Here is a 24,378-nt window from a genome sequence, read left to right on the forward strand (position 1 = left end):
GGGACCAGGGAGAGGTGGCCTGAGGTGGCCTCAGAGGGAGCTGGGAGTCCCCCAGTCCTGCCATGTGTGGGGGACATTGTGGGCTTAGGGAAGGCACGCTCCTCACCCTGGGAGGTGGACCGAGGAGGTCTGGGTGGCGGGGCAAAGTCGTAGAGCTGCCGAAGAGCACAGCTGCGGTGGGGTGATGGCAGCTGCCCAGCAGCACACACAGACACTCACGTTGTGACTGTACTTCACAGTTTGCAAATGGGGGCTCGTGCTGTCCTCACGGCCCTCTGGAAGGCAGGATTAACTCTGTCATCTTACAGGAGGGAAATTCTTGCTTAGAAAGGCTAAGGGACTTGCCCAAGTTCACCCAGCTGGCAGGTACCTGAGTGGGAACTCCAGCCCAGCTGTCCCTTCCAACCCAGAGCCCTGCCCAGCATGGAACACCACTGCACAGGCTGGGCCCTTCTGGGGCATGGTGGGCTCGGGGCCTCAGGAAACTTGGATTTTAGCTTGGATCTGGGAGTCTCAATTCCTCGTTTGCTAGGTGGGATCATAGCACCTGTCCCCCATGCACTGCGGGGGGCAAGGGCATTCCTGGAACAAGATGGCAGACACCCACAGTGCAGCATGCGGCGCTAAGGCTCATTCTGCTGGCCATTAAGCAGGGTGTCACCCCTGTGGCTGCAGGTCCTGCCCAGTGCTGCTGTGACCGTGGGAAGTGAACCCGACCCAGGCCTTCGCACCCCTGTTCTACGATGTGCCCACCCCACCCTGCACCCTGCTCAGCACCCCACCTGCCTGTCCCCGTCCCTCCCCAGCCTTCTGCTGGCCCCAGCTCCTGCCTCTCCCCCAAGTAATTGAAACCACAGCATTTGTGTTGCTGTTTTTTTCCTTTCTTTCAGTTTATTTTTTCCTTTTCCCTTTTATCTCACTCCCCGGTCTCATTACCCTCCCCACAGGCAACGGTTCAAATGTACTTACTGTGAATGTGTTGCTTGCATATGTTCTTGCAAATGTGTATTTTGTCTGGATATATGCATATAGATTTAATTTATGTAAATGATATTGTGCTATATGTTGTGTTTTGGCGCTCGCTTTTCTTACTCATGAGTGTGCTTTAGGACCAGCTGGGCTGCTGTTTGATGTCTAGTCTGTAGCGTCACACGCTGTGGTATGCAGCCACCACGTTTTACCTGCCCACTCTCCCAGGAAGGGACCCCGGATTGTTTCCAACTCCCTGCCACCATAAACGATGCTGCATGAACATCCTCAGACATGCTCTCCTGCAGACCTGTGTGATGACGTCTGTGGGATACATGCCCAGAAGTGGAGTTGCTGGATCACAGGATAGGTAGACACTCCGCGAAGTACTGCTGGATTGTGCACTCGGACAGCTGTACCCATCACCGCCTCCGAAACAGAGCATGAGGTTCCTATGCCTCCATGTCTCTGCCACACGTGACATATCTACCTTTCTGATTTTTGCCAACCTAAAAGGTGGCTGTGATTTCTTGTAGCTTTAATTTGCATTTCTTTGACTTCTTTTTTTTTTTTTTTTGAGAGGGTTTCACTCTATTGCCAGGGTTAGAGTGCAGTGACATTATCATAGCTTACTACAACCTCAAACTCCTGAGCTTAAGTCATCCTCTTGCCTCAGCCTCCCATGTAGCTGGGAGCCACCACACCCAGCTAATTTTTTATTTTTTGTGGAAATGGGATCTCTATATTGCCCAGGTTGGTCTCAAACTCCTGGCCTCAAGTGATCCTCCTGCCTCAGCCTCCCAAAGTGCTAGGATTACAGGTGTGAGCCACCACGCCCGGCCACATTTCTTTGATTCCTAATGAGTCTGAGTATCTCTTAGGCTTTGCAGCCTTTTGGGTTTACTTTCCTGTGAATTGCCTGCTTACCTCCTTTGCTCAGTTTTCTTTTGTAGTTGCTGTCTTTGTTCTCGTTGATTTGCAGGGTTGCTGGGTACTCTAGAAATACAAATGCATATAGTTAAATATTCAACATATCCCAGGTTTTAATTCCTTGTTGAATTGTGATATTGCAAATATCTTCTTCCATTCACTCTCTCTTCAATTTATTCAACAAAGATAAAACTTTTGATATAAACTCATCGATCTTTAGCTTTGTTTGTGCTTTTTGAAGTTTTGTTGAAGAAGTTAGTCACCATCCTGAGGCTGCCAGGGTCTACATTTTCTTCTGTTAACTTAATTGTTTTACCTTTGTGAGTTGGATCTTTAATCCATCCTGAGCCTACCTCGTATGCAGTGTCAAGTAGGGATCAAGTTTTATTTTTTCCATGTAATGAGCCAACTTTCCTAACATATCTAGTAAACCATCTGTTCTTTTCCGTTGATTTGTGGGGCTACCTTTATCATGGGTTAATTTCCCACGTAGCCAGGGGTCTGTCTCTGAGCTCTGTTCTGTTCCAAATACTTCTCCACCCTTGTATCAGAACCACATTAAAAAAAAACCCTATAGTGTTTAGTATGTCTTAGTATCTGGTGAGGCAAATCCTTTCTCTTCTTCTTTTTAAAGGTTGACATAGCTATTCATGAATCTCTATTCTTTATAAACTTTAGGGAAGGTTTATTGAGTTCCTGGAAAGAAAATACCCATTAGAATCTTGATTGGAATTGGATTGGTCTTATAGATTCATTTGGGGAGAATTAATAATCTTTATAATATTTGTCCCAGTCAAGAGCCTGGACTGTCTCTCCATTTACCAGATCATTTCTATATCCTTTGTTAGTTTAAAGTTTTGTTTTGTTTTGTTTTTCCCATAGAGGTCTTGTATATTCTTGGTGAATTCCTAGAAACTTTGTAGTTTCGTTGCTATTCTAAAAGATATCTTGTTTTTGACTATTTTTTGAATTGCTTTATTGCTGGAATAGAGCAAAGCTGTATATTTTTGTGGGCTGATCTTGTATCTGCAACCTTGCTGAACTCTCTTGTGTGTTCTAATTATTTATTTTTTGATTTTTTTTGCTCTCTCTAGGGAGATAATTCTATCATTTGCAAATAATACCAGTTTTCTCGGTTTATGTTTGGGTCACTGTCATGTGTTTTGAGCTCGAATGTTCCATTTGACCTTTCAGGGGGGTTTCACTGGCACTTGGATTTGTTTGTTGGTCCTTCACAGTGTCCTCTGGGCGTAGAAGTCAGGGACAAATGATAACACTCTTGGTTTAAGCAGTGACCCATGGCAGAGCTGGAATTGGGACAGGGCTTTATCAAGGCTTCCCTAGGTTCTCTGGAGTGTGTGGAGACCCAAGATAGAGTATAATTCTAGAAGCTTCCAGAACACTAGAGGAGGACAAGGACCCCCAGATTGTCTCCTGGGGGACAGTGGCAGCTCTGTGTGCCTTTGTTGCCCCGTGGCAGGCTGTGTGTGGGGTCCTAGTGAAAGGGGCTGAGGAGTCTGAGGCTCAGGAACATCCCAGGTGCTGCAGCCCTGCTCTAGCCTGGCCTTCCCCCAGCTTCCCAGGTGGGCAGCTCTGTGTTGCGGGATAACTGTTGATCAGATTCAATCTTGCTTCAGTGACAGACACCTTAATTCCCACGGTGGCTCGGTCTACTGCCCAGACTCAGGGTGGAGGTCCCATTGGTTCGATGTGGGCCGTAAAAGGTGATCTGTGCTCCTGGAGCTGGAAGGGAGGTGAGAGGGTGGGGCCATGGCCTGTCCTCACCTGCCACAACTGCAGGTCGCTACCCCTGAGTTCCACCATCAGTCCTTCTGCAGCTGCCAGCCCGGCCTGGCCGGAGGGAGGATGCTCACTCACCCAGAAGCCAGCACGCAACGCTCTCTTGGCCGAGGGGCATCGTGTTAGAAGTTTTCAAGAGAAGCATCTGTGAGGGCCAGATGGAGCAGTCGAGAAAGCCTTTGTTGAAGGGGTCCTAGAAGGATGGGGAGGAGCTGGAGGTCAGCAGGTAGGGGTGGTGGGGGGCAGGGTGGGCCCACCTGCCCAGGCCTCAGCACGTCCATGCGGGAGCTGTGGAGGGTGGCCTCCCCGCATCTCTGGGCCCTTGTTTCACCTTCCCAGCGCTTCTCAGCAGGAGGGTAGGGGGAGGGACTCTCAGTGTATGCACCACGAGGATATGGCCCCCAGAGGCTATGTGGCACCCACCAGAGGGGTAGCAGAGCTGAGCCCTGAGCTTTTCTAGGTAGAGCAGTTCTCTTGAGTCCATTGCAGTAGTCTGGGGCAAAGATGGCTCAGGCAAGCCACATGCGGGCAGTTTGGGTGGGGGTCTGGATGACTGCAGAGGTCCCTGAAGCCCTATATATGGCCCCATAGATTGCTGGCTGGGTCTCAGGCTGGAAGGGCTGGAGGAGGAGTCTGTCTGGAGATGCTGCTTTGGTGGGAGTCGGGGTCTGCCTTATGCCCCCCAGCCCTGCCCTGCAGTAGGTCTTCCCTGGAACTCTGCATTTCTCAGCTCCTGGAGTCGGGAGAGTAGGATTGGTCTCTCTGTCACACACACTCATTCACTGGCTGGCCTCGCGAGCTCTCCCACTCTGTCCCTGGGGCCTGCAAAGTCCCTGGCCTTCCCTAAGCCCCATGCTGCCCATGAGAGCTGTGTTAGCGACACGGTGGCCCCCGGCCAGGAGCAGCTCCCGCTGCATCTTCCTGTCGCCGCCACCAGGCTAAATATAACCTGACACTGCACAGCCCTGGGCTGCTGCTCCGGAGACAGCCTCTCTGCCTGGGGGCGGACAGGCCGACTGCAGCCCCAGCCTCCTGCCCTCAGAGTGACTTTGGGCCCATCCGGGGCACAGCTCCTCTCGTTCAGAGCGAGGTGGGGAGAATGGCTGCTTCCCCGAGGTCACCTTCCCTGCAGGGACCCAGCTCGTCACCTCGTTAGAGCTCTGGATGCTTCCACAAGGCCATCTGTCATCTCATCTGGCACCCAGAGCAGGAGTCACTTGTCCCCGCAGTACCCACAGGGAGTCCGAAGCTCAGAGAGGTGGGTGACCTACCCACAGCCACAGCAAATGACAGGGAGAGCAAGAGTTCAGGTTTGACGTCTGGGCGGAGCAGCTCAGAGCCGGGGCTCCTCCACCTGTCTGGCATATCCTCTTCCTGTCTGGCCCCATGCACTGAACTGGGGCCCATTGAATACTTGGCCCAAGGAGGACCCGTGCCAGGCCTGTGCTGCAGGTCATGTTGGCCCAAATGCTCACATGCATTAATGTGCTCAGTGATTTTCGTGGGGCGATGAAGAGCCCCCTGTGAAGAAGCCTTGCTGACACCAGATTTACAGATGGGTACACAAAGACTCTGACCTGAGGAACTTGCCCAAGGCCACTCAGGGTCATCTGCAGCCTCCTTCTTCTGCCTGGCACTGCCGTGGGAGATAAGGTCTGTCCCTGCTAAAGCCAAGTGTGGCTCCTGCCTGGGGCCTGGCCTAGGCCAGTGGTACCCAGAGGTGGGAAATTGGGTTTGGGACAGTGGGTGGAGCCCCTGACCCCTGAGTGGATTGGGATGCTAGGCAGGGACAGTGGTGCCTCCCCCATGCCCCATGGACTGCTGGGTGTGGGTTAGCACCGAATGAAAGCAAGCTAGGCGTTGTGTTCTGACCTTCTCGGGCCAGGGTGCGCTGTACCTGCTGCACCTGGAATGTGTCCAGGCCTGGTTCTGCCCCACCCTCCCTGCCCCTGCTCAGTGCCCTGCAGTGAGCTGTGTGGCCTCTGTAGGCCTGCTGGGTGACTGGCTGCCAAAGGCGTGGGGGTATAGGAGCCATGGCGTCTATGCGCGGATGGTGCCGCCCATGACTGCCTCCCCTTTCCTTGTCTCTGTCCCCAGAGGGGCCCGGGAGGCAGGCCTGGGCCGGCAGGGAGGACCTCCTCACCCAAAGCCAGGTCTCATCAGCTGGCGCTAGGCCTGGGTGGGGGGCCGGGCGGTCAGGGTGTGTTTTGGGGTCAGCTGCATAGCCAGGCAAGCCCCGGGGCCTCTGCATTTTAAGAACCCTCCACCCTTGTCTGCCTCCCTTCTTTCTCTTGAGCCAGGCTCTGAGCTTCACATGCATCATGTCATCTCATTACAGCCCTGTGGGGTGGGCTCGCTCCCCCTGCCTCCAAGATGAGTCCCCTGGGGCCCAGGAGGCTCAGTGACTGCTCAAAGTCATTCTAACGCAATGCGCACAGGCCACCTGACTCCGCAGCCCATGCCCCCTCCCTTCGAGGCCGGGAATCCTACACCCCGCTGCCCCCGCCAGACTGTCCTGCCACCCCCTCCTTCCCTAGCGCTCCCGGAGCGAGCTGGCTCAGGAGTGTGGGTCGCGCCTGCCACGGAGTGGCTCTCCGCGGAACTGCAGCCTCGCCGGCTGCGCGCTGGGCCCTTCCCGAGGCCAGCCTCTGCCTGGGGAGCCGGGAGGGACGGTGGGCGGAGGGTTGGGTGGGGTCCAGGGGTAGGTGGGAGCTGGGGCAGGTGTGTGCCTGGGCCAGCCCAGACGCTGGCTCTCAACGTGTCTTCTCTGCTGGAAGCTGAGTGGCGTCAGGGCCCCAACCGCCAGCGAGCTGCTGTTTGCTCAGTGCGCTGCCAGCTCCGCTGTCCTGGTCCTGCCCTTGGCCTGCTGACTTCCCTGGCCCTCAGGGGTCCCCACTACCTGTCGCCCCAGCCAGTGGTGGGACGGGGTCGGGCTGGCAGGCCTGGCTGAAGAGCTGGGGGTGGGTGATGTGGCGGCTCGTGGAAAACGTGGCCAGCCTTGCAGGGGGGGTCGAGGGCAGTATCGCAGAGAGCCAGGCCCACGTGGAGCCTCGGCTTTCCTTTCTTCCACGTCTGTGAAGCCAGCTGGACCCCCCTCCCCAGCCAGCCATCAGGCAGGGCTCCAGTTCACATTTTTGGAATAACCAGGCCTTTGACAGGGTTATTTGAAAGGAAAAATTTCTTGAATGTTGACAAAGGGAGAGGCCAAGGGGACTCCTGTCCCGTGTGTGTGTGTGTGTGTGTGTGTGTGTGTGTGTGTGTGTGTGTGTGTGTGTGTGTGTAGGCTTGGGGAGCGGGTCTGTGCTGCCAGGTGGCTTATACCTGGAGTTTCTACCACCTGGGTGGTATATTTTGAGATGCCAGTGTCCTGGGGTAGCAATTTGAGGTGTCAGGATCCTGGGCTGGGTGGGCTTCAGAATGCAGCTCTGGCCTGTCTTGCTGAGTAGCTTGAACTGAAGTGGGGATGGGGTGCTGAGGGCTCAAAGTCAGAATTTCTGGGGCCCTGTGTTGGGGACAGACTTCCCAAGCCATCCCTGGTGTTGAGGGCATCTTGATTCCAGACTCTAGACGTCGTGAGATGAGTTTCCTGGTGAGGAATGAGGTTTGAGGGCCCATATTGCTGGGGTCCCGGGGGTGGGTGCTGGGGTCTCTGGGGCTAAGGTTTCCCGTCTCCAACTTCTCCTTAGTCCTGCGGAGGCTAGGCCCTGCTCAGGCCGCTGCCGGCCATCACCATATTAGGACATAAACTCCAGGCGGGCTGTCCGGGTGCCAAATGGTCTCCAGCGGAGCCCGGCCCCCTGCAGCTCCCAACACCACAGCTGTGTGTCAGAGGCCGGAGGTCAGGGGACAAGAACCGCTGCTGGAGGGAGACCCAGACAGAGTGCCCAAGCTCAGGTCCCTGGGGCAGAGCGGGAGGGCCTGGGATGCCCTGAGTGGAAGGGCTTTGGGTGGGGCAGAGAATTCCTGGCCATCCCCTCCCCTGGTCCAGCCCCTCACCTCAGTGCCAGCCTGTTTAAGCTGGTTTTGGAGGACCTCAGTCCACAAGATGAACCCTGCAGCTGTTAGAGTCGCTGTTCTGCTGTGATCTCTCAGCCCCCTCCCCAGCGCATCTGCCCTGAGCCGGGCCAGCCTCTCCCAGGTCAGGCCCTTCCCACCTGCCCCGGGGCTACCCCGCCACCTCCCCTGCCTGCAGCTCCCCAGGCCTCTCTGGCAGGCAGCAAGTCTCATGCTGCCCCCTCTAGGTGGCCGGCCTCTCCCTGACTCAGATCACCACCGCCATCCCGGCTGTGGTCTGAGAGCTGGGGCTGGGGTGCGGGGCACATGCAGAGGGAAGGGGACCAGCCCGAGGAGGCTCTGGGAGGTAGAAAGGTGAGGAGGAAGGACATGTGAGGCTGGGTTGCTAGGGGCCACGTGGAGCCACATGGTTCATCACCCTGTGCCTGCCTCTCATCCATGACTGCCCCGTCACTGACATTGCTGGCCAGCGCTGGCTCCCAGGACACATCATTCTAGGCAGTAGGTCCTTCAATGGGGACGTGGACACTGGGAAGCAGAGAAGACAGGTGAGTGGGGTGGGGGGGTGGGGAGAAGAGATAAGGAAAGAGTCTCCCCTCCCCCGGGAAGAATGGGAGATGAGGAACATGCCTGGGTCCCCATGGGGTCATAGAGGAGGAGAAGCAGGATGTCGTTGTGCCTTCTTGTTTTATTGAGGACTTCCAAGGGTTGGGTTTCCTGGGCCTTAGGTAGAACTGAGAGCTTGACCTAAAAGAGGTCTTTTTCAGAAATCAGTGTGGAGAGGGTGTGGGGGCCTATGTGCTTGACAGGGAGCTAGGATGGAATGAGGACAGGCCTGGTGGGTGAACTCACCTGGTATAGCAGCTTTGGTGGACAGAGGACAGGGAGGAAAAAGATCGAGGACCAGGAGAAAGACGAGGAGAGATGGAGAGGAAAGATCTAGAAGCAGTTCATCTTAGACTCTGTGGTGAAGGATCAGTTTTCTTTAATTCTAATGTCATAGACTCGTACTTTTGTGAAATATAAGAGCACATGCCTGGATATTGTGGCACTTCCAAATTGCCGCAAAGGTTTCAAAACTCTTGCTCTCGATGTCTGTACTTATCTTGTGGACTGACACAAAGGCTGGGTGCTGCTCTAGAAAGGACGGAGACAGAGAGACAGACAGTAGCAGCCACCTGCCTGTGGTGTGCTGTATATGCCAGGCCTTGCCCTATAGCTAAGCACTTAGCATGTGTCAACTTAGTTCATCTTGACAACTCGTGAGAAAAGGATTATTATCATTCCCATCTCATAGGTGAGGAAAATGAGGCACAGGGATGCTAAATAATTTAACAAAAATGCATAAATGGCTAAGCAGAGCTGGGATCTGAACGCAGAGATTCTGGGCTTAAAGTCAGCACTGCCTCTCATGAGGGAAGAGCAAAGCCGTGCTGGGGGACAGGGAAAAGGAGATGAAAAGGTGGAGGGAGAAGGGATCATAAGCCAGTGTGAGAACGTGCAGGTGGGAAAGGGGGCCAGAGAAATCGGATCTGCCGAGAGAGGGGAGGGGACTCCACAGGCCCCAAGCTGGAGCAGACAGATGGAGGGAAGACCTGCGACGGGCAGGCACAGCCGGAGGAGGGGTCAGGCAGGAGACCCTGGAGAGGAGGGCAGAGAACGGTTTGTGGGGGCCGTGGTGGGAAGCAAAAGTGAACAGGCCTTTATGGGTTCTGGGGTCCATACTGCCTGGCTTTCAGCTCCGCCCACCAAGGGGGCACTTGTGCCACAGTGGCTGTGCCCTCCCCACTCTGTAGGGAGCTGCTTCCTCTGTCTGGTGGACGTGGTGCCCGTGAAGAACGAGGATGGAGCTGTCATCATGTTCATCCTCAACTTCGAGGTGGTGATGGAGAAGGACATGGTGGGGTCCCCGGCTCATGACACCAATCACCGGGGCCCCCCCACCAGCTGGCTGGCCTCAGGTAAGTGCAGCCACATCCTCGGGCTGGCTCAGGGGTACATGGTCTCACTTCCCTGGGGCCTCGAGCTGCCCAAGGTCAATGCTTTGCAGGAAGGGAGGATGCAGTAGTAGGGAGAGTCCACCAGGGATGTGGCCTGGTCCCACCAGGAGGGACAGACAGCAGTGGAGTGACAGGGCCCAGGGGGTGAGGTCTTTGGGGCAGCATAGCACCTGTTTTCCTAGCCTCACCTGCTTGCATCCCCCCACAGCCTCCCCTGGGACTGGGCCTCTCTCTGGCCTCCCTTGAGCAGCCCAGGATGGGGAACTCACCCTTCCCAGAGGGCCTGGGCCACCTGGGAGTGGCTCCCTCTGCTCGTTGGAAAGTTCTGTCTCAGGGACTCAACAACTCTCTGTGTAGTTTCTGTCCTCTGGTCCTTGTTCCTGGCCTGGCCCAGTTCCCCGCTGGCCTTAGCTGACTGAGGGCTGAGGGCGGGTCTGAGGGAATGCTCCCCGTGGCTGGAGACACGCAGGCCTCCCCTCACCCGCGTGCGGATGCCAAGCCTCAGACACCCCCCCAGGATGGCCTTTTTGGGGTTAATTTTAATTTTTCCCTCAGAGTCATGACAAAAGCTTTCACCTCTTGGTTTCTCAAGCTCTAAAATGACAACGTTACTAACACTGTCCCCACCTGTCCTACACATGCCATCCGGCAGGTGGCAGGGTGTGGGAGGAAGCATTAGTCACTCATTCCCCTGCAGGCCCCTCCTGTGCGACCTCGAGCAGGTTACAGCAGCCTTTATGCCTAAACTCCCTCGTGCCTAAAATGGGGACGATGGGACCCACCAGCAGGTGTGAGAATCAGGGATGCTTTATGTAGAGTCAGTTTGTTATGATCAGAGTCTTAGATAAGATTTATTCTAGACCGTTTTTTGAGAATTGAGTTAAAAAAAATTGTGCATGCGTGGGGTGGAGGGGTGCTGGCTGTCAGAGTCCCCGGTTTCCCTGTTCCCCGCCGTGGCTGGGGCTCCAGCTCTTAGGCCTCGCTCCCTCCCGGCTGCCCGGTCCGCATGTCACTGGCCACGCGCCTCCCCTCTCCCGCAGGCCGCGCCAAGACCTTCCGCCTGAAGCTGCCCGCGCTGCTGGCGCTGACGGCCCGGGAGTCTTCGGTGCGGGCGGGCGGTGCAGGTGGCGGGGGCGCCCCGGGGGCCGTGGTGGTGGACGTGGACCTGACGCCCGCGGCGCCGAGCAGCGAGTCGCTGGCCCTGGACGAGGTGACGGCCATGGACAACCATGTGGCGGGGCCCGGGCCGGCCGAGGAGCGGCGCGCGCTGGTGGGCCCCGGCTCCCCGCCTGCCAGCGCGCCCGGCCCGCACCCGTCGCCCCGGGCGCACAGCCTCAACCCCGAGGCCTCGGGCTCCAGCTGCAGCCTGGCCCGGACGCGCTCCAGAGAGAGCTGCGCCAGCGTGCGCCGGGCCTCGTCGGCGGACGACATCGAGGCCATGCGCGCTGGGGCGCTGCCCCCGCCGCCACCGCGCCACGCCAGCACCGGTGAGGGGCCCCCAGTGCCGGCAGGAATCGTCCCGCCCCAGCCCCGGCCTCCCCGCCCGCCCCGCGGCCAGGCTGCCCCCTGCCAGGCCCTCAGCTCCTGACCTTTCCGCCAGCCTGGGTGCCTGGGAGATGGAAATCCCATTAAGCGCTTATTTAATCCCATTAAGTGGCCTTTTACGCTATTAAATGTCCATTCATCCCATTACATTCTCCCACTCCCAGAGCCCTGGCTGGCCCATGGAGCTGGCTGTCCCAAGACGTCCTGGAGCAGGGATGGCTCTGGGGACTGTGAAGGACACCTGGCACCACCTGGCCCTCTGGCAGGGTCCGATTATCCTTGAGCAGTCCCTTCTTCCTCCTGGTCTTCTCCTAGTTGCATCATGGTGTGCTTCCTTAGAGTGGGGAGGGGTCTGGTCTCACCGGTTTCTCTGTGACCGCCCGAGTCCCCTGTGTTGACGTCATTGACTCACTGTGCCCGATGGCTGCAGCCTGCACAGGGCCTGACCACCCTTAGGCCCTGGCTTGCTGACCTGACCCCACCTTGCCTCTCCACCCAGGGGCCATGCACCCCCTGCGTAGCGGCCTGCTTAACTCCACCTCAGACTCGGACCTCGTGCGCTACCGCACCATTAGCAAGATTCCCCAAATCACCCTCAACTTTGTGGACCTCAAGGGCGACCCCTTCTTGGCTTCACCCACCAGCGACCGGGAAATCATAGCACCTAAGATAAAGGATCGGACCCACAATGTCACTGAGAAGGTCACCCAGGTAAGTGCCTAGTGGGCCTGGCTCTCCCCTCACCTTGGCGGAGCTTGGGGCTAGCGGGTAGGAGTGCGCTGTGGTGTGGAGGTGGGGTGGAGGGGCCAGCCAGTGAAAGCCTCCCCAAGGTGGGGGAAGGGCACCCTCGGAGAGGTCCCAGAGAGAGGGGACTGAGGTGCTGGGAACAGGCAGATGCAGAGGATGGGTGGATGAGGTGCCTGCCTCGCACAGGGTGGGCACAGGGCAGTTGAGGCAGGGGACATAAGAAGGGGCCAAGCAACTTCAGGGACATGAGGGCCTGGTCACAGGGTGTGTGTGAGGGCAGTACCACGGGGCAGGCCAACAGGAGGAGGCTTCACATTAGAAGAGGCCACGGAGGTCAGGTCAGGAGGGTCCTGCTGCTGCTAGGCCAGGTGATGAGCCCACCTGGGCAGAGGGTAGGCACCTGGTACTATGAGGATGGCCAGGATGGCCTGGAGGTGTCTCAAAATGTGACAGTTTCCTTCTCATGTCGGGAGAGTGGGGCAGTGGGGGTACAAAGACTTGGAGAGATCAACTCCCTGAATCCTGGGCCAGAGACCGCCAGCATGTGGGGGCATTGGCCAGCACCATATTGTGGCAGGGCCAGTCTGGTCTTCTGTCCCCTCCTAGGCTCGGAGCTTTCCTGGTGGCAAGATGGTCTGTATCCATCCACTGCCCAGTCTCCCCCGCCAGCTCCCTCACATCCTGGCCTTGGGGGTAGGGGTGGCTGGGTCAGGAGTGGGCCCACGTAGTGAGTGAAGCCTGGGACAGTGGGGACTCCTGTCCCCCTCCTGCTACTTCCGCAGCAGCTGCCTAGGCTGGCCTGTGTGAGAGCTGCCCCACTCCCCAGGCGGCCTCCTGGCCCTGCTCCCACTGCCTCCAGCTCTCTGGGCCCTTGCCAGAGCTCCAGCCCATTGGCCTTGACTCCAGAACATTCCCCCTCACCCCAGGCCGTTATCTGGCTGCCTCCCCTCTCCTCTCCCCCCTTGCCTCTCTCTTGATTCCCACCTGAGCCCCTGGCTCTGCCCCATTGCCCTGCCCGAGCGTGTGCCCGATGTGCATGTCCGGGTGGGTCGGTGCGTGTGCGCCTACTGTATGTATCAGCGTGCGCGTGTGTTCCTGCCAGTCGCTGGCAGTCTCTCCATCTCTGGGTGTCTCTGTCTGACTCTGGCTGGCTCAGCACTGGACCGGCCGGGCGGGGGTGTTGGGGAGACCATTAATCTATGGTGACAAGCCGGCTGCCGGCAGAGGGGGAGGGGCACGGGCTGCGGGAGCGGCGCAGGAGCCCGAGCGGGGTGGGGGCGGGCAGGGCGGGGGAGCCCAGTGTGGCGGGTGGGGGTGGGGACCCGGGAGAAGGAGGGGCCGCTGGAGGAGCCGGCTGCGGCCACGGCTGCTGGGCAGGCGGGCGGGCAGAGCGCAGTACCCTGGCAGCAGGGCCCGCACCAGGGGCTATGGGCAGCCCAGGCCAGGCGGGCTGCTGCCCATGCTCCCTGCCAGGGTGACCCCAGCCCGGGGTCCAGCCCCAGCCACGCTGGCTTCATGCCAGAGGCTGCCCTGGGTGCTAGTTGGCCAGCCTCTGGAGTGCAGCCTTTGCTGGGACTGCTGGTGGGGTGCAGGTGAGGTGCTGGCTGGGCCCCCAGGCCCCAGGGCAGGCAGGCTGGGGGGAGCCAAGTTCTCCATGGCGGCCCCAGCAGGGAAGGCGAGCGGGACAGGGGCTCTGCGGCCCAGGGCCCAGAAAGGCCGGGTGAGGCGGGCGGTGCGCATCTCCAGCCTCGTGGCCCAGGAGGTAGGTGACCCCTGGCCCCTCCCCTTCCTTTTGGGGGCTGGGGCACCAGGCAGGTGGCTGGCAAGTGGGGATGCAGCCCTGAGGGCTCTGGTTCCAGGCCGGGAAGAACGCTTCTGGGCAGCAGGAGGGTTTGGGGAGCCGTGGGGTCTGTGCCCTGCTCGTCCACTCTGGGCTCCTGCCCGCTGTCCTCCCAGGTTAGGATCACAGTGGACCCCTTGCTGGTGCTTCCTCTGTCCTGTGGCTTCCGCTGCCCACAGCTTTCAAGCTCAGAATGCAAAGGAGGAGAGAGACAACAGGATTGAGACAGGAGCCCAGAGAGGATGGCAGGGAGGCAGAGGGAGGAGAAGGAGCTAGCGGGCAGGCCGGTGAGAGGGCTGGCGGGCAGCAGCCAGGCCTAGCACAGAGGCCCCGGGGCTTCCTCACTCTATGTGCTGGGGGTGGGCCCTATGACAGGCGAGGGAGGCTCAGGCTGCTTTCGGGGGTCCAGGAGGCTGGAATCTGCGGGGGTGTCACAGCCACTGTGCAGGTAGTGAGGGCATGCCGAGCTGGGTGTCTGGCTCATCTCTTCAGGGGCAGCCCTGGGGTGCTGGCTGGGCCGTGCACTGCTCTGTTACCTCCTGGGAGCCACCTCTGTGCCCCCAGTGGCCCTTCTGTCACAGAGTCTGGAGCAGGCTTGGGTGGTGGTGGAGGAGGTGTGGGAGGTGGCGCAGGGGTGAGTCTGAGAATCCCACGCCCGCCCCACTGCCCCGGTGCCTCAGCTCTCTCTGTCTTGGCTCTTATGCTCCCGCCAGCTGGGGGACACGTACAGGTGAGAGTCTTCCTCAGGTGAGGACCCAGGGCTTGGCTTAAATGCACTGGCTTCAGTATTCTATAGGACAGCAGGTTGGGGGAGGGGGATGGGTACGTCCCTGGCCCAAAGCCATATGGTAAGCTGAGGGTGCCGAGCTGGGACCGGCCCCTGTAATGACACGGTTTGCATGTCCAGGCTTGTGTCCCAGGCTTGCCCCACGCATGTGTGAGTTTGTGCCCTGGGGCGCTGCTGCCAGGGGTGCTCCAGCACAGCCCCTGGTGCCCAGCCTCTCAGGCACAGGGAGGAGTTGCATCCAGGGGCAGCTTCCTTCTTCTGCCCACTTGTCTGTAGTTCTTTTTCTCAATCCCCACTTGACCGGGAAAGGCCACCACCCATGAGCATGTGCTACCTGCCCTAAGGAGCAGGCTGCCGGGGCTGAAGGCAGAGCAGAAACGGGACCTCGAAGGCTGTTCCTGGGCTCCTTCCGGCTGCCCCCCACCCAGTCTGGTACCTCTGGAGGCTCTGTGTCCATCCCAGAGTGGTCACACCCCTACTTATCACCTGTGTTAACTTCTCGTTATTCCTCTAAGGAGATGTTCTCCAAATGTGCCATCTGTGAAGGTGGCTCGAGGATGTCCCCAGCTGGCACATGAAGGGAGTCTTTGGGACCCTGTCCATCATGGCCTTCCCCAGCACGGAAGCTGGGGCTGTGTGGCCCGGCGGGAGCCGGTGCTTCTGGAGGCAGGGCCAGCAGCTCTGGCTTTCAAGGGGGCTGGGTGAGGCCTCGGTTTGGCTGGCTGCTCAGGGGTGGAGGGGGCCAGGCTGGGAGAGTTGGGGAGGGGGCTTTTGGGTAAGTTGTATGTCCGTGAGAGGATTCTGGTGGAGGGGCACAGAGGGTCAGACGGAGGCTTCTGGGACAGCTTGGGGAAGCTGGCCTGAGCTCTCCCCAGTTTGGGTTGGGAGAAAGAGTGCCGTGGCTGCTGTCACCTGGGCGGGATGGTGGCCTGCCTCCAGTCTGTGCGTGTGAATCTGCACAGGGCTGTGTGTCTTTCCTGAGCCATCCTTGTGTACACGTCCCTCTGTGTACACTGGGCACTGTCTCCTCTGGGTTGGGCTGTCTTCTGTGTCCCTTTGTAAGAGTGTGGGAGGGGGAGGACTATGGGCCATCCTGGGTCTGGGTGGAGAGGGGACTGGGGAAGCAGAGGGTGGAAGTGTCTTGATCTCTCCCCACCACCCCCAAGAAGGCCAAGGGGCCTGAGACTGGGGGGCTGGTGTCCTTGGGCCAGTGGCACGACATGGACTGCGAGGGAACTGCAGTGAGTACCATTTTATGTGAGGCCCCTGCCCGGGCTGGGAGCTGTAGTCCTTAGGACATTTTCTGGACAGAGACTATGGTGTGTGTGTGTGAGCGTATGTGTGGTGTCGGGCTGGGGGCAAGATCGCATGGTGCCAGTCACAATCCGTGGGGCTGGGTCTGCAGGGTAGTGCGGCAGCACTGGTTGTCACTGCAGAAGGCCCAGAATCCAGGTCTGCTGGGAACTGCTGGGACTGTTGGGAACTAGCCAGGAGGTCCTATGCTGTGTGGCATTTTGGGAACTGAACGCCCAGGTCTAGGGTGGTCAGTTGCTGTGGTCTCTTGGCTGAGGGGTGGGCATCCTGATGGAAACCTTTTTGGCCTCTCTGCCCTTACTGTGGTTGGCCGCAGCAGAGATGATACCTGCTCTTACGCTGAGGTCCCGTGGCCTGTCCTCATCCTCCCCTCCCCCTTCCTTCCCATCCAGGTCCTGTCCCTGGGCGCCGACGTGCTGCCCGAGTACAAGCTGCAGGCGCCGCGCATCCACCGCTGGACCATCCTGCACTACAGCCCCTTCAAGGCCGTGTGGGACTGGCTCATCCTGCTGCTCGTCATCTACACGGCCGTCTTCACGCCCTACTCGGCCGCCTTCCTGCTGAAGGAGACAGAAGAGGGCCCCCCGGGCCCCGACTGCGGCTATGCCTGCCAGCCGCTGGCCGTGGTGGACCTCATCGTGGACATCATGTTCATCGTGGACATCCTCATCAACTTCCGCACCACCTACGTCAACGCCAACGAGGAGGTGGTCAGCCACCCTGGCCGCATCGCCGTCCACTACTTCAAGGGCTGGTTTCTCATCGACATGGTGGCTGCCATCCCCTTCGACCTGCTCATCTTCGGCTCTGGCTCTGAGGAGGTGGGGTTGGGGTTGGCAGGGAGGCAGAGGAGAGGGGAGGGTGGGAGGGTGGGCAGAGGGAGAGAGCCGGTGGAGGTGGTGGGGTGGAGGGGTGCAGAGGGCGGGGAGAGAGAAGGTGGGGGCGTGGCAGAGGCAGGGCTGGTGGTGCAACAGACCCACGCTCCCCACCGCTCTCCATACGAGTTCACAGGGTGCTGGAGGCCAGAAGGTTGCTACTTTCTGCACCGAAAGTGGCCACCATTTTCTAAGTCACACGGAAGTGCCCTAGAAGCCAGTGGGCATTCTGGCCAGTCACCTCAGGGTGCTTGTTGCACCTGTTGGATCCCCGCTTTCCGCATTCTCACTGTGGGGACCAGAAGCCCTTTTCCCAAAGCTAGCACAGAGATTAATGGGACACCTGTGCTGGGCCCAGCGTGGAGGTGCTTCATACAGGAGGCTTGGACGATGAGGAGGAGGTCCGGGGAGGAAGTCTTTGGGGGTTTCACCTCTGATGCCCCCTCCAAGGGCCACAGTGCCCCCCACCTTTACCCCCACACTGAATGTCCCCCCTCCATGCCCTCCAGCTGATCGGGCTGCTGAAGACGGCGCGGCTGCTACGGCTGGTGCGCGTGGCGCGGAAGCTGGACCGCTACTCGGAGTACGGGGCGGCCGTGCTCTTCCTGCTCATGTGCACCTTTGCGCTCATCGCACACTGGCTGGCCTGCATCTGGTACGCTATCGGCAACATGGAGCAGCCGCACATGGACTCGCGCATCGGCTGGCTGCACAACCTGGGCGACCAGATCGGCAAGCCGTACAACAGCAGCGGCCTGGGCGGCCCCTCCATCAAGGACAAGTATGTCACTGCGCTGTACTTCACCTTCAGCAGCCTCACTAGCGTGGGCTTCGGTAACGTCTCCCCCAACACCAACTCAGAGAAGATCTTCTCCATCTGCGTCATGCTCATTGGCTGTGAGTGTGCCCAAGGGTGGGTGGTATGGGACAGCCCAAGGTGGAGGAGCCTGAGGCATCATGCTGCGGTTTGGGGGCTGGGACACCAGGGCAGGAATTGCTGCAGGGCTGGAGCATGTGTGTACTTGGGCATCTCTGGGGTATGTTGACGCTGAGACTGAGATGTGATGCTGGTGTCACTGACCTGGTGCAGGGCCCGAGCAGGGTCCCTGTGGGCAGGCGGGGCTCTGTGCATACTGACAGCCCCACCTCTGTGCTCCTAGCCCTCATGTATGCCAGCATCTTTGGCAACGTGTCGGCCATCATCCAGCGGCTGTACTCAGGCACGGCGCGCTACCACACGCAGATGCTCCGGGTGCGGGAGTTCATCCGCTTCCACCAGATCCCCAACCCGCTGCGCCAGCGCCTGGAGGAGTACTTCCAGCACGCCTGGTCCTACACCAACGGCATCGACATGAACGCGGTGAGGCCGCCGGAGTGGGGCGGCGGGCGGGTGGCAGTCTGAGGAGAGTGGAGTGGTGGTGGGGACCCTCTTGGTGCAGTGAGCAAGGCTCAGATGGTCCTGGTTAGTGCTAAGAAAGACCCTGAGGGGCACGTTGCTCCTCCTTTGCTCTCCAGGAAACTGAAGCCCATGGCGCCCCTTCACTGGGCAGCGGCTCCTTTGCGGCAGGTGCTATATACTAGGCCCTCCACATGGGCGGCCGAGTTATATCCCTACAATAGCCAGAGACAGGAGTTGGTTTGTACACTTTACAAATATAATAAGTACATGGAGGTCTAGAGCCGAAGGGTGCCCAGCCATAGGTGGTGAAACTGGAGTCTTTCCTGAAACACCAGACTGCTCTGGGGTAGCATCCAGGCCTGGAGGATGAGGTTTCCCTGAGATGGAGGGGTGGGGCAGTGGGGTGGAATTTAGGTGGGGTCCCAAGGAGGGTGTGCTGAGCTGGCCCCGCCCACCCCCAGGTGCTGAAGGGCTTCCCTGAGTGCCTGCAGGCTGACATCTGCCTGCACCTGAACCGCTCGCTGCTGCAGCACTGCAAGCCCTTCCGAGGGGCCACCAAGGGCTGCCTGCGAGCGCTGGCCATGAAGTTCAAGACCACACACGCACCGCCTGGGGACACGCTGGTGCATGCTGGGGACCTGCTCACCGCTCTCTACTTCATCTCCCGGGGCTCCATTGAGATCCTGCGGGGTGACGTCGTTGTGGCCATCCTGGGTATGGGGTGGGGTGCGGGCACTAGACTGGGAATGCCCGCGGCAGCCTAGAGAGGTCCGAGCCTTCTGAATGCTCATTTGTTGGGGCTGTGGACCTGGAGCTGCCTGCAGGGTCTTTGGGCTCCTTTAATTCACCCAAGCTCAGGCCCTCCAAGAGGGGCAGCAGAGGGGAGCCCCATGTGGGGTAGGGCTACTGAATTTGAGGGTTCCCACATTCTCCTTCCCTTCAGGATCTCCCCACAGACAGACACTTCTTCCTTTCTTAAAGTAGGATCAAATGTGGATCCTCCAAGGTGGGCAGTGGGGGCAGAAACGCTAACATGGAGGCTGTGCATCTGATTTTACTAAGGCCCATGTGGTTCTCTGCAGCCTCGTGCAAAATAATCACGCCTGTCCCCTTGCCATGTCCAAAGCACAGGGAATCATGCCCCCTTCCTCTCCTACCCCTTCCTTTCCACCCCCCTGTACACGTGGGTAGGTGTACCTGGGTGCTGGGGCCTATTGCTCTCTGCTTCTCCTTCCCTGGGCCCTGCACACCTTAGGGCAAGTAAGGCGGGACATTCGAGATTGTTATTTCTCAGTTCGGTACAAACATACACTCATTCCATAAACACCCTTCCCCCGCCAGCAACAGAAATCAAAGTTTCACCACAAAACACTCGGCCTTAGTACGTGTGGTACCTGGTATTCCGGTATTTTCTGTTCTATGCTATGCTAAGCTATGCTATCATACTTTCTTTCAGTAAAAAAAAAAAAAAAAAAAAAAAAAGCTGGACTTGATTCACTGCTGTGTTCTGAGCTACAGTGTGAAGGACATTGCTTATGAGGGTGCAGCAGTTGGCGAGAAGGGTGTTTGGGATGTGGGCTTGGGGGTGGAAGTGGAGTTACAACCTGAGCAAGTCAGGGCCATGGGTAGAGCTGGGGCATCCGGGCTCGTCCTGCTGTCTGGGTCCCAGTTGCTGGTGGCATGGAGACCCCAGGTTCCTGGCCCCTTCTGTCCCAGGCACTGCTGGCCACTTGGCACTGTCTTGCCTGCTGGGGCGAAGGGAGGATGGGCTGGCAGATGCTCCCCTGGCTGTGTGGGCTCAGGGCCAGCTGGTGGGTGGCCTGGCTGAGGGGTGGGAATGCCTGGAGAAGGTGCCTGCTGCCTCAGTGCCAGCCCCACGGGGCTGAGCGTTCTGTCCTCTCTGTGGCCTTCAGGGAAGAATGACATCTTTGGAGAGCCACTGAATCTGTACGCGAGGCCTGGCAAGTCCAACGGGGATGTGCGGGCCCTCACCTACTGCGACCTGCACAAGATCCACAGGGACGACCTGCTGGAGGTGCTGGATATGTACCCGGAGTTCTCGGACCACTTCTGGTCCAGCCTGGAGATCACCTTCAACCTGCGAGACGTGAGTGGGCCACCCCGAGCCGGTCCCCACCCCCAGGAAACCTGCCTTCTGTTCCCAGTTGTGCAGCTGCCCCTTCCCTGTGTGGCCTTGAATGTGATGCTTCTCCGCCTCAGTTTCCCTGTCTGTCAAGTCATATCATAGACCAGGCTATGAAAGTCCCAGCCTCAGCCTTTGTGGGGGGCAGAGGTGACACGGTTGGTGGCGGGGAGCACGATTCTCCAGAGCAGGAGTGCCCAGCCCCACCTTTCCTGTGTTGAAGAGGGGCCTCGGGCTGACCTGGGTGCGGCAGGAGAGTGGGGCGGAGAGCAGCGTGCCTCACACCGCTCTTGGTTCCAGACCAACATGATCCCAGGGTCCCCTGGCAGCACAGAGTTAGAGGGCGGCTTCAACCGGCAGCGCAAGCGCAAGCTGTCCTTCCGCCGGCGCACGGACAAGGGTGAGGCGGGGCAGTGGCGGGTCTAGGTGAGGCGCGGAGGAGAGCGGAGGGCGGGTCCGGCGGTGTCTGCTCCACCCAGGCTTCCAGACATTCCTGTCCCTTCCTCCAGTGCGCCCACTCCTCGCCCCAGCTGTCCAGAGCCTGTGCTTCAGGCCCGCTCGAGTTGTCACCTCCTCCAGGAAGCCCTCTCCCACTCTCCAGGGCAAGGGCATGTCTAGGCTTTTTGGTTTTCTAGGGGCCGCTGCTTTAAACAGCTGAGGGGCAAAGGAGGGTGAGGGCCCGGCCAGGCGGAGGCCCAGCGCCCGAGAGCCCCGGCCTGCGGGCCAGTGCCAGCGCTTCGGCAGCCAGGGGGGAGCATAGCAGGGGAAACAGCTGGGGACAAATCGGGGCATCCTGCCGTGGTCCTTCCGCAGGCTCACTCCTGTCGCCTCCCCGCCCCTTCCCCGCGTCCCTTGCCCTCTCTGAGGCCGGTTCTCTATTTCCCACAGACACGGAGCAGCCAGGGGAGGTGTCGGCCTTGGGGCCGGGCCGGGCGGGGGCAGGGCCCAGTAGCCGGGGCCGGCCGGGGGGGCCCTGGGGGGACAGCCCGTCCAGCGGCCCCTCCAGCCCCGAGAGCAGTGAGGATGAGGGCCCAGGCCGCAGCTCCAGCCCCCTCCGCCTGGTGCCCTTCTCCAGCCCCAGGCCCCCCGGAGAGCCGCCGGGCGGGGAGCCCCTGACCGAGGACTGCGAGAAGAGCAGCGACACCTGCAACCCCCTGTCAGGTACGGGGCGGGGCGACCGCGGGGCGGGGGCGGGGGCGGGTGGCCCGCGCCGCCTCACCCCGACCCTCTGGCTCCAGGTGCCTTCTCGGGAGTGTCCAACATTTTCAGCTTCTGGGGGGACAGTCGCGGCCGCCAGTACCAGGAGCTGCCTCGCTGCCCCGCCCCCGCCCCCAGCCTCCTCAACATCCCCCTTTCCAGCCCGGGCCGGCGGCCCCGGGGCGACGTGGAGAGCAGGCTGGACGCCCTGCAGCGGCAGCTCAACAGGTGCGGGGGCGCGGGTGTGGGCTCCCGCGCTCCTGCCTGGCGCGGTTGGGGCAGCGTGTCCGCTCGGTGCAGGCCCGTCTGTGCGTCCCACAGCTGGTTCCTCTCCTTCCACTCGCAGCCCAGCCAGGGGCTGCCCCCCAGAGTGCAGAGGGGGCCTGCTGGCACTGGCCGCCCCTCCTCCAGTGGAGTCAGTCACTGGTGTCCTCACCTCCCTGAGCACCCTCCTCCCTCCTTCCTGCCCAGGCTGGAGACCCGGCTGAGTGCGGACATGGCCACCGTGCTGCAGCTGCTACAGAGGCAGATGACGCTGGTCCCACCGGCCTACAGTGCTGTGACCACCCCGGGGCCCTGCCCCGCCTCCTCCTCCCCTCTACTACCCGTCAGCCCCATCCCTACCCTCACCCTGGACTCACTTTCTCAGGTAAGTTCCTGAGCCCCCTCCCCCACGGCACTCCCATCCCTCCTTTTTCTGCAAAGCTTCCACCCCAGACCTGCTGTGCTGCTCTTTCTGCTGGGCCTGGTGCCCCAGCCTTCCCGCACCCTGCTCCTGTCCTTCTCTCACCCCTGCACTCCGGGAGGAGGCTGCCTCAGGAGCTGTGGGCTCAGGGCAGGGCAGGAGAGCCCCAGTCCGAGCCCCAAGACAGCTGGGCACAGGGAACTAGCAGGCTGAGTGGCCTGGGCTCCCCTAGTGTCACCCGAAGGACCAGATCTAACCATGATGTTTGTGTCATGGCTGTGGGTGGTCTCCAAGGAGAACTGACTGAGCCTGAGGCCTGGGGGTGGGGGCCGTGTGCCAGTATGTCTAGGGACAGGGTCCCAGGTCCCTGCTGTGACGGACACTCCCCTGGTCTGACTGTCCTGCCCACCTTCACTCTCAGCACTAGCCATTGAAAGGGTTGTGTTGAAGGCTTCTGGCATTTCCCCAGGTGCCAAGCTCTAACCTCTGAGGGTAGGACTTCCAGGGCCTGCGTTTCTCTCCTCTGCTAGAGATGGGCCCTTGGTCCCTTCCTGCGCGGATATGCTCATTCCTGGTCTCTGCAGGATAGCTGTGTCTGTGCCCCCTGCACCAGTTGCTGGGCGTCCCTGAAGGGACTCCTCTGGCTGCCAGAGGCAGCCTGGGATCTGCCCCCCGTTCCCCTGGCATCCTCTCCCCCTCCCATATGCTGCCTGCTCCTGTTTGCAGACACCAGGGCCCACGTCAGCAAATGTGCCAGTCTTCCTTCACAGCCTCCCCCGCACAGCTCTCGCCAGCAGACTCGGCAGCACCCACAGCCCCTCCCCTGCCTGCCCCGGCCCTCTCCCTGGCCTTCAGATGCCTGGCTGCCAGCCTGCCTCTGTTTCTAGGTCTCCAAGTTCTTTCTAGATTGCAGGAAGGAACCTTGTCTCTCTTTCTGTCCCAGCTTCTGTCCCAGTGCCGGGTTTGGATTCAGCTGCCACATTCTCTGGGGAAGAGTCCGTGGCCTTGAGTTTTCCCTGGGCTGGGGGCGAGGTCCCCTGTGTCAGGGAGAAGCTCCCCAGCTGCTGCTCCTGGGGCCCCTGGCTCTTGCATTCTGAGTACATTTCTCTACTTCCCACCTCAGGGCCTCCCCTTGGTGGTCCCTGTCCTGCTCTGCCTGCCTTGTCTCCTCCAGCCCTCCCTCTGCCCACCTGACCCTCCTCCCCACCTTCCTGTCCTCCTGTCTGTCCTCTGCCACTGGGATTCTCCTGCCTCCTGCGCCCCCTCCCTGCCCCCCACGGCCTCCACACTTGCTCATGCTCTGTGTTCTTCGCAGGTTTCCCAGTTCATGGCGTGCGAGGAGCTTCCCCCGGGGGCCCCAGAGCCCCCCCAAGACTGCCCCGCTCGACGCCTCTCCCTGCCGGGCCAGCTGGGGGCCCTCACCTCCCAGCCCCTGCACAGACACGGTTCAGACCCTGGCAGTTAGTGGGGCCGCCCAGTGTGGACATGTGGCTCACCCAGGGATCAGGGCACCACCCGGGCCCTTCCCCTAGGAGGCCCTGCTCAGGAGGCCCTGGCCGTGGAAGGGGAGAGGAAGTCGAAGGAACAGCTCCTCCTCCAGCCCTTGGGACCATCTCCTCCTGCAGTCCCCTGGGCCCCAGTGAGAGGGGCAGGGGCAGGGCCGGCGGTGGACAGGGGCCTGTGGTCCCCCCACTGCCCTGAGGGCATTAGCTGGTCTAACTGCCCGGAGGCACCCGGCCCTGGGCCTTAGGCACCTCAAGGACTTTTCTGCTATTTACTGCTCTTATTGTTAAGGATAATAATTAAGGATCATATGAATAATTAATGAAGATGCTGATGACTATGAATAATAAATAACTATCCTGAGGAGACTCCAGCGTGCAGCTGTCACATGTGGTATCCTGTGTTAACATCTGGACACACACAGGTGCGCGTGCCCTGGCCTCTCAGTGCAGGAGCCCGGGTCTGTCTGTGTGCACAGGGCCTGTGGGCTGCCCTGAGACCCACGCCTGGGTGTGCTCAGCGGGGGGCGCCCCCTGCAGGCTGACGCAGGGCATCTCCAGGGCATCTGCCTCTGTAGGGCCCTGGATTCAGGTAACAAAGGACCACCTGGCCTGCTGGAGTTGGAGGTAG

General features: G+C 60.0%; 1 protein-coding gene across 2 annotated transcripts in view; it reads left to right on the forward strand.

The window, feature by feature from the left end:
* KCNH2 (potassium voltage-gated channel subfamily H member 2) overlaps window positions 1-24,116 on the forward strand; it is a 32,632-nt gene extending 8,516 nt beyond the window's left edge. The window contains exons 3-15 of one of the 2 annotated variants that reach the window (XM_045565023.1): window positions 9,510-9,674; window positions 10,754-11,200; window positions 11,758-11,969; window positions 16,339-16,767; window positions 17,331-17,718; window positions 17,982-18,181; window positions 18,682-18,934; window positions 20,134-20,327; window positions 20,664-20,763; window positions 21,252-21,524; window positions 21,602-21,788; window positions 22,032-22,209; window positions 23,561-24,116. In XM_045565023.1, coding sequence (XP_045420979.1) covers window positions 9,510-9,674; window positions 10,754-11,200; window positions 11,758-11,969; window positions 16,339-16,767; window positions 17,331-17,718; window positions 17,982-18,181; window positions 18,682-18,934; window positions 20,134-20,327; window positions 20,664-20,763; window positions 21,252-21,524; window positions 21,602-21,788; window positions 22,032-22,209; window positions 23,561-23,710 — 3,176 coding nt within the window. In that variant the 3' untranslated portion in view covers window positions 23,711-24,116. Of the gene's footprint in view, window positions 1-9,509; window positions 9,675-10,753; window positions 11,201-11,757; window positions 11,970-13,271; window positions 13,768-16,338; window positions 16,768-17,330; window positions 17,719-17,981; window positions 18,182-18,681; window positions 18,935-20,133; window positions 20,328-20,663; window positions 20,764-21,251; window positions 21,525-21,601; window positions 21,789-22,031; window positions 22,210-23,560 lie in introns of those variants that run through there. The other variant, XM_045565022.1, reaches the window with a different exon arrangement.
* Window positions 24,117-24,378: the final 262 nt, after the last annotated feature.

The sequence above is a fragment of the Lemur catta genome, chromosome 11 (genome assembly GCF_020740605.2).
Source record: "Lemur catta isolate mLemCat1 chromosome 11, mLemCat1.pri, whole genome shotgun sequence".
Classification (NCBI taxonomy): Eukaryota; Metazoa; Chordata; class Mammalia; order Primates; family Lemuridae; genus Lemur; species Lemur catta.